Source organism: Notolepis coatsorum, assembly GCF_963971535.1.
Source record: "Notolepis coatsorum genome assembly, chromosome: 2".
NCBI classification, from domain to species: domain Eukaryota; kingdom Metazoa; phylum Chordata; class Actinopteri; order Aulopiformes; family Paralepididae; genus Notolepis; species Notolepis coatsorum.
In genome coordinates this window covers 191,678,240-191,691,293 of record NC_140166.1, presented here as the reverse complement: position 1 = coordinate 191,691,293, position 13,054 = coordinate 191,678,240, and the positions used below count along the sequence as shown (strand labels likewise).

Below are 13,054 nucleotides of genomic sequence, written 5' to 3'. Positions count from 1 at the left end.
CTCCCCTGTCTTGAACGTTGCTCGCATATGCCCCCCACTGGCCGGTTGTAGGGAGGATAGAAGCCTTGCATCACGTGTCCCCTCCGATACACGAGGAGGCAGCCTGTCACATCTTTTCACCTGCCAGCGCGGACTCTCATTGGCGAGGTGTAACGTGTGGGAGGCTCACACTACCCCCGCCATTTCCTGTCTCTGCTATGCAGGCGTCCCCAACCGACCTGTAGGAGTCGCTGTCCACAACGTCCAGATTACCACCCATCGACTTCCACCCGCTAACTCTGCCAATTGAGTTAGTATGATGACTGGCCCAAGCCGGAGGCAACGCCGACAGCCAGAGTCGAACCCGGTGTCTCTTGCATTGGTGACGAGCGCAATGTCCGCTGTGCCACCCAGTCGCCCTAATCACTCATTTCTAAGATTTTTATTTTATTTTTGCGTTTTAACGCTTTTTTCTACTGGGCAGTCCAGTAGAGAGAGAGAGAGAGAGGAGGAACGGGAGACAGAGTGGAGGGAAGACATTCGGCAAATAACGCCAGGTTCGGGAATCTAACCCGGGTCGGCCGTGCCGCGACTCAGTGCGTTATGTGGTTCGCCACTGGGGCGCCCCTAATCACTCATTTCTGAACGGATTTTGGATATTGCAACTACTACAGAAAAACGTGAGTAACAAGTTTTTCTACAACTCACGTTCAGACCTATGTTACTCTATTTCATTTGCACTAAAAGTGATATTTCTTTATTGTATCAGAAACTTCAGAATGTTATCTTTCAAAAGAGACCTGGCCTATACATTTGCTATAAGTATAAAGTATAGTATTTTGGTTTGCAAAGTATGCAGTCCTCAAACATTTCCACTTTTCAGGGTGCCTGTTAAGAGGTTAAAGCAATAATTGTCAGTAGGGGAATTTCGATATTGCCCAAGCCTAGTTTTCATAAACAAAAAGGTTGGAGACACATTACCTAAATTACAGGTAGTATCAGAATACCTAGGATTACACATAGACCCAAACCTTAGCTTCAAAAATCACATAAAAAAAAGTCTGCAATAGGTAAAGTTCAGCCCATCAAACTTCAGGTACATAAGAAACTTCCTTTCAACCGAGGCAGCAAAGCTATATTTTCATTCAATGGTTCTTTCCCACATCACATACTGTTTGATAACCTGGTCCAATTCACATTCCACCATTCTGAAACCACTTCAATCACTATACAAACGAGCAATAAAAATTCTAGACAAGAAACCATTCAGGTACCATCATTGTCACATTCTAAAAAGATATAATCTACTCAGTTGGGAAAACCTGACTCTATATCAAAACGTCTGTCTAGTTTTTAAAATAAAGTGTGGATTGGCTCCTCCTCCTTTGTCCGGTTTCATCAACCTCAAGTCTGCCTCAACCAGGAACACTAGAGGTGCGGCAAGGGGGGACTGTACAATCCCTTTAAAAAAAAGTGTATTTGGCCAGGCCGTCTTTTCATACAGAGCATCCCACCAATGGAACTCAATTCCTCAAACAATTAGAGTGTCCACATCATACCATTCATTCAAGTGCAGGGTTAGGGAATGGCTCATTGAAAACCAGAACTGTCAACACTGAGGTGTCTGTGTGTGTTATGCGTGTGTGTGGATATGGTGCGTCTGTCTATGTCTGGGTCTCTTAATGTCATGATGTGCTCTGTCCTTGTGTCCATGACTGTATTGTGACCTGTAGTACTATGGTATGTGCTTTTGTTGTGTTTTTATTCTAATGTTATTTATCTTGATTTTATTCTGTTTTTATTGTTAACCCTTTTTTTTACACAGGATTTTAGCCTGTACCTTCTGGCAGGGGGACTGCCAATGGAAATTAGCCTTTTGGCTAAAATTGGGTGCATTTACATCTGTACAATGTTTTATTAATGTACACTGTCCCCCTTGAACAAATAAAGTAAACCTAAACATGCATGCATAATGTTTAGCTATTTGTGTAATTACTTCCTTGTTGCCAAATGGACATTATGCTTTTAAGCCCTTGCGCCACCCAGCCGCCTACTGGATAACTTATTTATAATAGATAACTGCTTCTACTATGTTCTGTTATCATCCGGATGTGCATTGCCCCCTGAATATAATTAGTCTAACAATCTGTCTCACTTCATTCCCTGATGAGATGTGTCTTTTCATCCTCAGGAAAGCAACAACATGGTTGTACCAGCCATGCAGCTGGCCAGTAAGATCCCTGACATGTCTGTCCAGCTGTGGTCGTCGGCGCTATTGAAAGGTAGACTGTCCCTCTCCCTCTTTACAATACATTACAATATAATGTGTGTTTTTAGATTCAGCACTTGTGATCACATGTTAGTACAGATGAGTCAAAGGTCTATTGGACCATATGGCATCACAATTCATATTGCATTTTGTGTCGAATCTGAATAGTTTTTCCATTGGTGTCAACTAGATGAAGGCTGGTACATGAAGGCAGGTTTTGAGCACGACCCCTCGTTGTCTTTGCAGACTTAAACAAGGCCCTAGGCAACACGATGGATGCCCATGAAGCCGCCCAGATGCACCAGAACTTCTCTCAACAGCTGCTGCAAGACCACATCGCCGCCTGCAGCCTCCCCGAGCACAACCTCATCAATGTACGTACAGTAGCTGAGCTGGTTTAAAAAAAGAAAAAGAAAAAAAGCTTGATGTGATTGCCTGCATTTAAAATGTACATCAATATTTCATTTATAGTTTTGGATATTTCGAGTATATACAATAACCCGGGTGTGCCTTTTATACGTGGCAGGGTTTCCGTTGTCCGGTAATTACCGGTTTTTGACCGGCAAAATCTGTTGAAGTCCGACATATTTAATCTCTCCGGTCATAATGTCCGGTGAAAATAATTCCTTCTAAGCACAATTTGATTATTTGAATTGTATTAAAATAGGCTAAAATTAAATAGCCTATGCGATGAACGAAACAATCATTACATTTGTTTCATGGTTGCTTCACCAAGCAGGTCTAATAATGACAACGATGTGTCAGCGGGAGCTTGGTGCTGGATTTGCGAGAGCATGCAGCTGCAGAGCCGCAGAGCCCACAGAGCTGTGCCAGCACAGTGCAATACTCCAATTCAGCCATTGGCAATTCAGCTGTTGGGTGGGGGGCGCTGCTGAGTGGTCCCCAGACCGGACCTGAAAACACCGCTGGCCCTGCGGCTCTGCAGCTGCATGCTCTCGCAAATCCAGCACCAAGTCGTTGGGAGGTGGAGATAGTCATCACGCAAACCCACGATAATGTTGCCGTCTCTCTCTGCTAAATTTCTCAGTTCTTCGCTTGATATAATTAATACAAATGTCTAATATAACGGAATTCGTTAGCTCATAAAAATGTGATTATTTATAACAGACTGCTGTTTATTAATGTCGGGCCGACTGCCCACCGACACCTATTTGATTTTAAGTCGGCAGCAGCACGAAGTCTCGAGGGACTTATTTTATTTGGAATATATTAATGACTGTATATACGCAAAAGTAGCCTAGTTTTAAGTAAAAATATTATAAATCTACATGCCTTGAGGATGTCATTCTTTATATAGCCTGCCTATCAATTGTTTTTAAGCTCAATAAACTCTGACCGGAATTGATCCCATTTGTCCGGTAGATTGAAATCTACCGGACACTGAGACCGGCAACAATTTCTTCTAACGGAAACCCTGATACGTGGTTATGAGAAGCCCGGATGAGATGCGCTGGAAAATGAAGTCTGAAAAACAACAATAAACAGGATGAAGAGTTTCTCAGTATTCCAGCAGTTATAATAATGTTGAGGATGAGAATGTGTCTGTGTCATAGTTGTATATGAGCTACAGTTGCTATAAATGTGTTCTATATCGTATTAGCTTCCGCTCAGCGTCAACTGCACATATCTCACTTAGTGCATATGCACTGAATAAAAACTCACAAATGCACCTTTACATACCAACATCCGTCTGGCCACACCCCATCCGCTACATAAGCAGGTGTGTGACCACACACTCGCCTCCTTCTTCACTTTCACCACAAGAGAGTGCCTGTATACCAATCACTTGACATGGGTATTTAGCTGAAGAAAGTTGAGTTAAGTGTTCACATTGTTTCTTGCTTTTTTCTTTCTCTCATACTTTTTAAAAGAAAAAAGCTAAGCTATAATGTTTACCTCGGGGGTCGCGCTAGCAACGTTACCCTTCACCAGCGATTCTCCATTTCCTCCTCTGCCGTGCGTCTTGGGGCGGGGTTGACGCCACTGTCGTGGGCGGCATCCGCGCCCGGTAGGCGTCCGGTGGATAGCTTGCCTCTCCAAGGAGCTGGTGTACCAGCGCTGTCTCCTGTGAGATGGCCTGGTTCCTGCTCTGGTTCCTTTGCCGCCGGAGAGTCGTCCACCGTTGGGCGGCCGGCTCCTCTTGTGGCGGAGGATTTGAGACTCAAGCTTTTTGCGTCTGCTCGCTCCCGTCGTAAGATGGTGGCTTGCAGACGCGAACGGCCTGGTTTCGGGGAGTTGCTGGAGCCGGATGAGGATGCGTCTGCTTCTCCGTGGCCGGTGGAGACATGTCCGCCTCCCGTTCAGGATAAACTGGCAGGGGGTGATATGTCTCCTTGGGGTCCCTCGTATGCTGATGTTGGGTTAGAACCTCCGACTCAGCGACGGGATGCCCTGCTATCAGCCACATTGGAATGTGGCTCTGCGATGTCCAGTAGTCTGCCGCATGTGAGGGATGCGGGCTCGGTGGGGGAAAGTATGCAGGGGGAACTGCATGCTTTGTTCCCCGAGCTCATGGCGGCGGCAGCAGTCGCAAATGGCGTGCCTCTGCCGCAGCCACTGCCTGTTCCTGTCCCTGATGATCTCATAGGTCATTTATGGCAACGTCGTCCTGTGAGGGAGACTGGCGCTGTCTGCCCATTTTCCCCCTCAATGGAGGCCTACGTCCGTCAGGGACAGGTGGTCTCCCACATCACGGGCCTCACTCCCGCCTACGTGCGAGTCACGAGGGTGGTGGGTTTGGTAGAGGGTATGAAGGAGGGGGTGCCTCGGCTTGATAGGCCGATGGCAGCTCTCCTTTGTCCTGAGGTGGTGTGGGAGCCTTTACGGAAGCCGGTTCCCCACGGGAAATCGGCGAGGCGGTTGGCCAACTGTAGCGACCAGTCGTTCATCGCCGCGACTCAATCCCTAGCTGCCACGTCTAACATCGTGCAGCTAGCGAGGTTCATGTCCGGGATAATGACGGGCGGTACAAAGCTGACCGAAATACAACGTGATCAGCTCGCCCAGGTGGCCGGAGCCATCCTGCATCTGATCCAGCTGCAGGCCGTCGCCGCTGGGAAGGTACGCGCCCTGGCCACTCTAGCCCAGCGCCACCTTTGGCTGGAGCAGGCGCGTGTGCCGGAGAAGAAGAGGACACCACTTCTGACGGCACCCCTCTCCGATGCTGGGCTCTTAGGGTCGGCGTTGCAGCTTATGACTTCAACCTGCAGTGAAATGCAGGAGGAGCGGTCCGTGCTCCAGCCTCATTTCCCCCCGCCCGATGTCGCCGGTGGAGTCAGGCGGAAGGCTCGTCGTCGGGGATCCGCGGCCGAAGCCGCCGCCGCTACCACCGCCACTGCTGGTTCTTCGGCGAAGAAGGCCAGGAGGAGAGAGGGCGCCTCGACCACTGCAGCCGGCCCATCCACGCTCGGAGGTGACGGTAGGGATCGTCGAGACCAGCCTCCAGTCCTTTATCGTCCCTCCGGGGTGGCAAACCCCGAGCGGCTCATGGCAGGTGTCGCTAGGAGTGACTTTTCCCCCTATCATTTCCCCCTGTTCCCTTCCCCGGCCCGCATATGATTTTGTCAAATAAAAAGTCCCTCCTAGGAGGGACTGTATTTTGTTACAAACGGTGTGTTTATTCACTACATATGATGGGGATACGATGTGTGAACCTTCGCTAGTGTGGGTTTGATAGGAGGGCTAGACTTTATAGTCTTGTTTGGTCGCTACATTACATGTGTGCTTAAGCAAGGCCTGCAGCTTACACTCGGTCGAAAGGGTTTTTTCTTCCTCGACCTGAAGACTTAGGTTCTTCATATAAAGGTAGAGGTTAGTTGTGTGTTCTGTTGCTTAAACTGTGATATTGAGCCACAACACTGTTGTGTTGGTCTGCAGTAATGCTCGTGTGTGTAAGGGTACCGCGGTCTTTTAGGCCGCTCTCTCTCTCTCTCTCTCTCTCTCTCTCTCTCTCTCTCTCTCTCTCTCTCTATCAAATCTCATAAACACGGGTGTCATGTTCACACACATATAAACTTTGGCCTTGTTATAAACCCTGTTCACAGACTTGTCTGTGGCTAGCGTGCATTGAGTTAGCTTATCCTTGGATATTCGCTGTTCATTAGCATACTGGCTACTTAAGGTATCATATGGCTATTGTTGTAGTATTCGAGGGTTGGGCTTGCGAGGGGGTACCGAATAAACCCCTCCTTCCCTCTTCTGATTGGTCAGTTTTTTTTTACCCTCTTCATTCGGTCCAGCCAAGCTGTTAGGTCAGCTCGGCATGGGGGGGGAGTCTCTCTGAGGATTCCCGTCTCCTCCCTGTGGTGAGGTTGGCGGGGTGTAAAATGAAAATATTTTTTCCCTCAGCCGCGTCACAAGGGATCCATGTCAGTCTGTGTTTTCTTTCTTTTTTAATAAAAAGAGGAGAGGAAATGAAGTGCGATGGCTTCTTGTCGTTCTCCCAGGCGACTTGGAGGAACAATGTCTGGTGTCTTGTTAGACTATCCATTGATGTGTTTGGGTCTCGACGCGTACATAGTGATGGCTCTGGGTGTTTCTGATAGGAATCATGCATAAGGCTGGTGCGCCTTGGTTGCTCGTTATTAAAACGGCGTTTTTATAGGGCAACTGGGATGGAGTTTTTCTCTTCCGAGCGCCAGTTTACTAGGTTTGTCTCAACGAATTCTCGTTCATATCTGGGGGATGTTAACGGAATAGATCAAAGCATAGGTAGAGGGGTCTCACGCCCTTGGGGTGGGCCACTGAGCGCGGTACGAATCGGACCGTCTGGGTGGCGCCCTCTATAATGTTTTAGATCAACACACGTACCTGCCCCTCCTCCTGGAGTTGGGGATGTCGGCGTGATTAGGGCACGGGACTGGTTCTGGTCACGCTGGTCCAGGTCAGTTAACCCGCTGTCCGCCGGGGACGCAGATCTTCTGTTCTGGTACCCTGAGGGACTTGTGCTTTTTTCAGGGGGAAAAATGCTGGGTCGGCCCGGGTGTCACAGGGTTGGGCGTTATGGAGACACTGTTGTTGGGTACATGTTGTACCTTGTGCTGTCATGAAGGGGCTGGTTCTCCATTCTTTTCGCCCCTCTCTTCTCCCGCTTACGCATGGCTGAGAGGGGGCTGTTGAGGTGGTCTTTATAGAACTCCTCTGGCATCCCTGTGTGCATCCCGGTCCGCCGGGCCCGGTCCGAAGTTGTTTTCGTCGACCCGTAGGCCTGGGATAACCCCTTTTTGAAAACTGAAACACTTGTACTGCGGTATAGCCAGTGTATACCCGCAGGTGTGTTTGAGTTTTTTCCTGAAGGGTTATAGGAACAACCACCGCATGTTGAACCAAGAGGGTGGTTGATTCCCTGGTGTGTTGGAGCGGAGTCAACTCCCGGGTTACCCGGTTGAGTGTGCCCCTGCACGTTCATGACGTCTGCCAATCGTGTCAGCCTTCTCTGCCTCGGCCCCTCTAGAGCGTCTGGGATTTTTTTGGTGGAGGCTTTGACATGGTGCTCACCAATGCCAGCATACGCCCCTTCCGCCGGGGTGCTGTTTTCAGTTGACCCCTTTGGCGCCTGTCTCGTCCTCCGTGCTCCAGGCTCGGGTCAAGTGCCTGCTGCCTGGATTGAGGGATCGGCCTCTTCTGGAGGTCGTCTCCCCGGTGCGCTGCCTGCTCCCGCTGTAGTGTAGCCTCTTGAGTGCTTCGAGTTACAGCCATGCTGACTGCCTGAGTATGTCAGGGTCAGCGTGCCAGGCGGCGTGCTAGTGGGGGGAAGGGCCTGCTCTTGGATGGGCCCTGTCCGAATACGCTGGCGATGTGGGGGGCGGTGTCACTAGTGACCGCCTGGTGAGGTCTTGATGCTGTGGCATCGTTGGCCTCTCCGGGCCCCCTTTTTTCGGGGGGATCCAGTCCCTTCTGGGTCTGGGTCTTCCTTCGCGCTCCGCTGCTATGGCCTTGCCACGGGGTTGAGTTTGCTCTTGACCCCGTGATTTTGGGGGCGGTAACGAGGTTTGTTCCTTCCGTTCGTTCCCTGGTGGCATGCGGGTTGTGTGTGTGCGTAGTCGTGGGGTCAAGCCACGGTCTGCTCACCCTGTGCGTTGAGTTGCTCGAGTTCCTCTTCGCACGGTCGGATCCGTTCCCTCCCGTCCTCCAATAGGGGGGGTATCCCTCCATTAGGGAGGGTCGGGGGGCTCGGTCCTCCCTGGTTCTGATGGTTGTGGGGGGCCTCAGTGGGGTACATTTGTCGAGCTTCAGCTCCCGCTCAGCTCCCGTTGTGCAGTAGACGCTGAGCGGAAGCTAATACGATATAGAACGATAGGTTATGAATATAACCGTAGTTCTATGAGTATTAGTGACGCTCAGCGTCTGGGCGCCACTGCGGCCTTTGATCTTGCCTTGTGGTGAAAGATTGGGAAGGAGGCGAGTGTGTGGCCACACACCTGCTTATGTAGGTAGCGGATGGGGTGTGGCCAGACGGATGTTGGTATGTAAAGGTGCATTTGTGAGTATTTATTCAGTGCATATGCACTAAGTGAGATATGTGCAGTTGACGCTGAGCGTCACTAATACTCATAGAACTACGGTTATATTCATAACCTATCGATATGGTGTTTGTGTGCCAACTCCTAATATAATATTGGAATATAGACCTTGAATAATAATGGATACATATACCTGCCCCCCCCCCCCCCCCCCCGACAAAACTCTGTTTCCTGTCCAAAATGTATATGCATCTTTTGACTTAAAGTCATAGAATTGTCTCTCAGAAAAGTGAAACAACATGTAGTGTTGTCTCCGCGGCTCTCTGTTGAGGTGAGCATTAGAGCTGGTCAGGATCTGTGGTGTTTAGTCCCCTTGCATACCTGGTCAGGCTATTAATGCACTCTGCTGTCTTTCTGCGGGAGAAGCTCCAGGGACGTTCTGGACGAAAGCATTTGACTCGGTAAAGACAACAGATGTCCCATGGTTTCATCCAGACTTCCGGTGCCAAAACATTGTCATTGTTCACAAACTGTAAAAGGGTCTATATTGATTAGCATCTGTCTGACCTGTGGTTGCTGTCTATTATCTTTATGATAAAACGCTCTCTTTCCTTGTTTAACAGTGGACCGACGGTACTCCACCGGTCCAGTTCCAAGCCCAGAATGGTCCCACCACCAGCCTAGCCAGCCTGCTATGAGGAACCCCTCCACCCCACACATGACTCTGGCTAGTACATTATATGATGCAACAGATGGATGCCTAATAAGCTGCTTCCGGCACCCTCTCCATTTCAGATCTGAACGGATTTAATAGGAGTTGGCCTGGCCCGTCATAGTTCGCTATCTTCTCAAAATCATTTCTGGATTGTTTAGCCATAATTCCTTTTTTTGTTTTGTTTTGTTCCGAACTAATGTTCTATACCTATTCCATCCTCTCGGAGGTCCATGGCTGGTTACCAGGTAAAATGGCAGGGTTAAATGGGCAGTTCACCCAAAAAAAAGAAAAAGAGACAAAAGAAACATATTCTCCCCCTTACCCAGAGTGCTATCTATCCATCTAGATCATTTGGGTGGTGGTGGTGATTCACTTACTTTTGGAGATATCGGCCGTCACTCCAATGCAATGGAGCAGAATGGAGCACTCTGAGTTGGAAAAACTCAGAAGCGATGTCTCTTTCCAGAAATCATGACCCAGTTACTCAGGATAATACACCGACCTTCTGACCATTTACATGTAGGAACTATTTTCTATCAAAGTACACCCACATTCATTATTATGGTAAGGGAGAAAATATGTTTTTGTATTTATTTTGAGTGAACTGCCCCTTTTTTAAGAGCCTATGAGTTAGAGATGCAGGGCAACACATACAAGGGATCCTTTGCTTCACAGATATGAAACATCCTTATTTGTGTTTAACACAGGTTTGTTTTTTCTGTCATTGTGAAATAAAGGGGTTAGTTGGAGGTGGAGTAGATGAAACTAGACATTATATCATTAATTTATTCATGTTGATATTTTTGTAGCTGTTGGTAAATATTATACAGCTTGCCTTTTCTTTGTCTGAATGTGTTTTTCCCCTCATGCGTGGAAGTTACTGATGTCAACTCTCCTGTAAAAAAAAAAAAAGAAAAAAAGATTTTCTAACCAAATTGCTAAATATGTTTGCCCCTGGTAGGTCATTTGTTGCACAGTGTCCTCATTCATTAGGCATACGAGCCATCACTTTGTGTTTTCACAAAATAATCTAAGTCAAATAATTTGATAATGTGAATGCTGACTTGGCAATGAAACTACAATGTTTTGGGATTCGATAGTTTGTCCATTACTTGCAGTACTTTAATAGACCAGAGGATGGCTCTGTTGAGCAATCAATTGATACATTTACATACTTTTAGATTTAACATTTGGCTGGTGTGAGATGCCAGGTGTTTTTAATACACAATCTTCACATGTATATTTTTGAAGTTCCATAATATATTAATTGCTGTTCATAACACATTAGTTCAGCATTACATGTTTTTGACTTTTGGAACTTGGTAATCTTGAGATATTCAAAAGTGAATTTATTTTGTAATATTTTCATTTGTGTTAATAATTCTAGTACAGTTTTCTTTACAATATATTTGTATATATTTGCCACTTTACCAAACATTTATTGTACAGCGACCTTTTCTAAAGTCAAGCAAGTAAAGTGTGAAATGTATTTTTTAGCTTTTATCCTATGTAGAAATCAAATTCAATACTTGGTATTTAAGGCACTCTGTAAGGACACAGTTTAAACTTGAGTACTTGCCATATTCTATCCAATGCCTATGTTTTTTTGCTTGCATTTTCAAAGTTTTCCAATAAAATTCTGATGGGAATGTTAATTGACTTCAACTTCAGTCAGTAAAAGAATGTTGGTAATGAGATATGTCATTGTATTTAAGGGATACTTTTTTATTAAATTTTTATTTTGGGATTTTTGGAACCCTAGTCTTATTCCCTGATGATGTTGATATTTTGTAAAGTAATGGTACGATTGCCATATAGTTTGCTGTGAACATTCATGGACCCCAATGAAAGACGCCTATTGATTTTGGTGACCCTCATCATTTCGGACCTTTGTCAAAGTATGGATTCCTACACTGGTTTAAAAAGATCATCTGACTAATGGTATTGTGTGATGAGGAACAGGGTCCTTCTCACGTGTACACTGTGCATCTGATGTTTTGAGTCATTTGGTGGTGCTATTCTCACAAAAGAAAACATGAACTCAACAGCTTGATGACATTTAAAAAGTGGTGCTTTGGTTTACTTTAAGATTTTCTAACATTTGGCTGGTGTGAGATGCCAGGTGTCCTTTTCATTTTGATGTGTCAAAATCAATCGACATTCTGGAACGGGACCATATGGCAGCCAGCTTACCCGTGTCCAGTTCTAAACTTGCTGTAATTGGAACCAATGATGAAAGAGACATGTTGTTTTATGTTTTTTTTTTAACCTCTGCACGTGTTACATTCCCCCAGTGAGAGTCCTCGCTGTCAGGTGAAAAGAAGCGGCTGGCTGACTCCACATGTATCGGAGGAGGCATGTGGTAGTTCTACACCCTCCCTAGGCCGACAGTGGGACAATGCACGCAACGACCAGGAAGGGAATTGGCATAACGACTAAATTGGGATGGGAGCAAAATACAAAAAGTGAGAAAAAAAATATAGAAATAAAAATATTTATAATTGTGCATTTACAATGATTTTATTTTTGCACATTTTCCTGAACAATATGCAAGAACTGTATTTAGTATTCTGAATGTCTAATATACTGTGCTACATTAAGCAATATCCTTTATGTAGAAATCTTTGATTGTAATTGTCTGCCAATATAGGAATCTAAGAGAGAAGCACACCTACAAATAACAAACTCGGCAAGACCGACGGCTTCTCAGTTACAGTGGGTGACAATATTGTCACAAGGAAAGAAGAAATTACCTACCTGGGTTCCATCCTAGAGGCAAATCTTTCCTGTGACAAAATGGCATCCAATGTAATAAAAAAAAAGTCAACCAACGAACTCTATTCTTGTACCGGATCTCCTCTCTGGTAAACAAGAATACCCTGAAAACTCATGGTACCAAAGCACCTCAAAGGTGCTAAAAACTAAATTACAAATATCTCAAAACAAACTGGTCAGACTACTGCTTGACCTTACTCCTAGAACCCACCTCACCCCTGCCCACTTTGACAACCTAGGATGGCTTAGAGTAGACGACAGAGTACAGCAACTTGCAATGGGCCTGGTCTACAAGATACACTACACGACCAAGGTACCCATGTACATGTCAAAATACTTCCCAAAGGTCAGTGAATACCACGATCACAACACCAGAGGGAGCTCCACAAATCATGTTAAACCCAGATTCGGCTCAAACAAGGGACTAAACACGTTTTGCAATTATGCCACATCAATGTGGAACGCCCTACCCAAAGCTGTAAAGGAATGTGAATCACTACCCACTTTCAAAACCACTCTCAAAGAACACCTACGGGAGACTGCAATTCGAAACTGGCCCCTGTAAATGTCCTAACCCAACCCCCTCCAATGTACAGTAAATTACCAAGTATGGTTGTCAATATTCCAAAGTACAGTTTTGCTTGTACAGTGTCCCCCACCCAACCACCTCCAATGTACAGTCCCCCCACCCACCCAGCCCCACCCCACCTACCCAACCTCCTCCAATGTACAGTTTCTACGTCAAATGTATACTCTCTTTTCTGGACTCTTATCTGTATTTGCAAATCTGGTATGTCATAAATGTATAGCTGTAGCAGTACTGTCTATCTGTAT

At 46.3% G+C, this 13,054-nt stretch overlaps 1 protein-coding gene across 1 annotated transcript in view; it reads left to right on the top strand.

Annotated features, from left to right (window-relative positions):
• Positions 1–11,997, top strand: part of LOC311248930 (MAU2 chromatid cohesion factor homolog) — a 28,948-nt gene extending 16,951 nt beyond the window's left edge. The window contains exons 17-19 of the mRNA XM_084338171.1: positions 2,171–2,261; positions 2,495–2,622; positions 9,354–11,997. Of these exons, the coding sequence (XP_084194297.1) occupies positions 2,171–2,261; positions 2,495–2,622; positions 9,354–9,428 (294 nt within the window). The 3' untranslated portion in view covers positions 9,429–11,997. The remainder of the gene's footprint in view (positions 1–2,170; positions 2,262–2,494; positions 2,623–9,353) is intronic.
• The last annotated feature ends 1,057 nt before the right edge of the window (positions 11,998–13,054 follow it).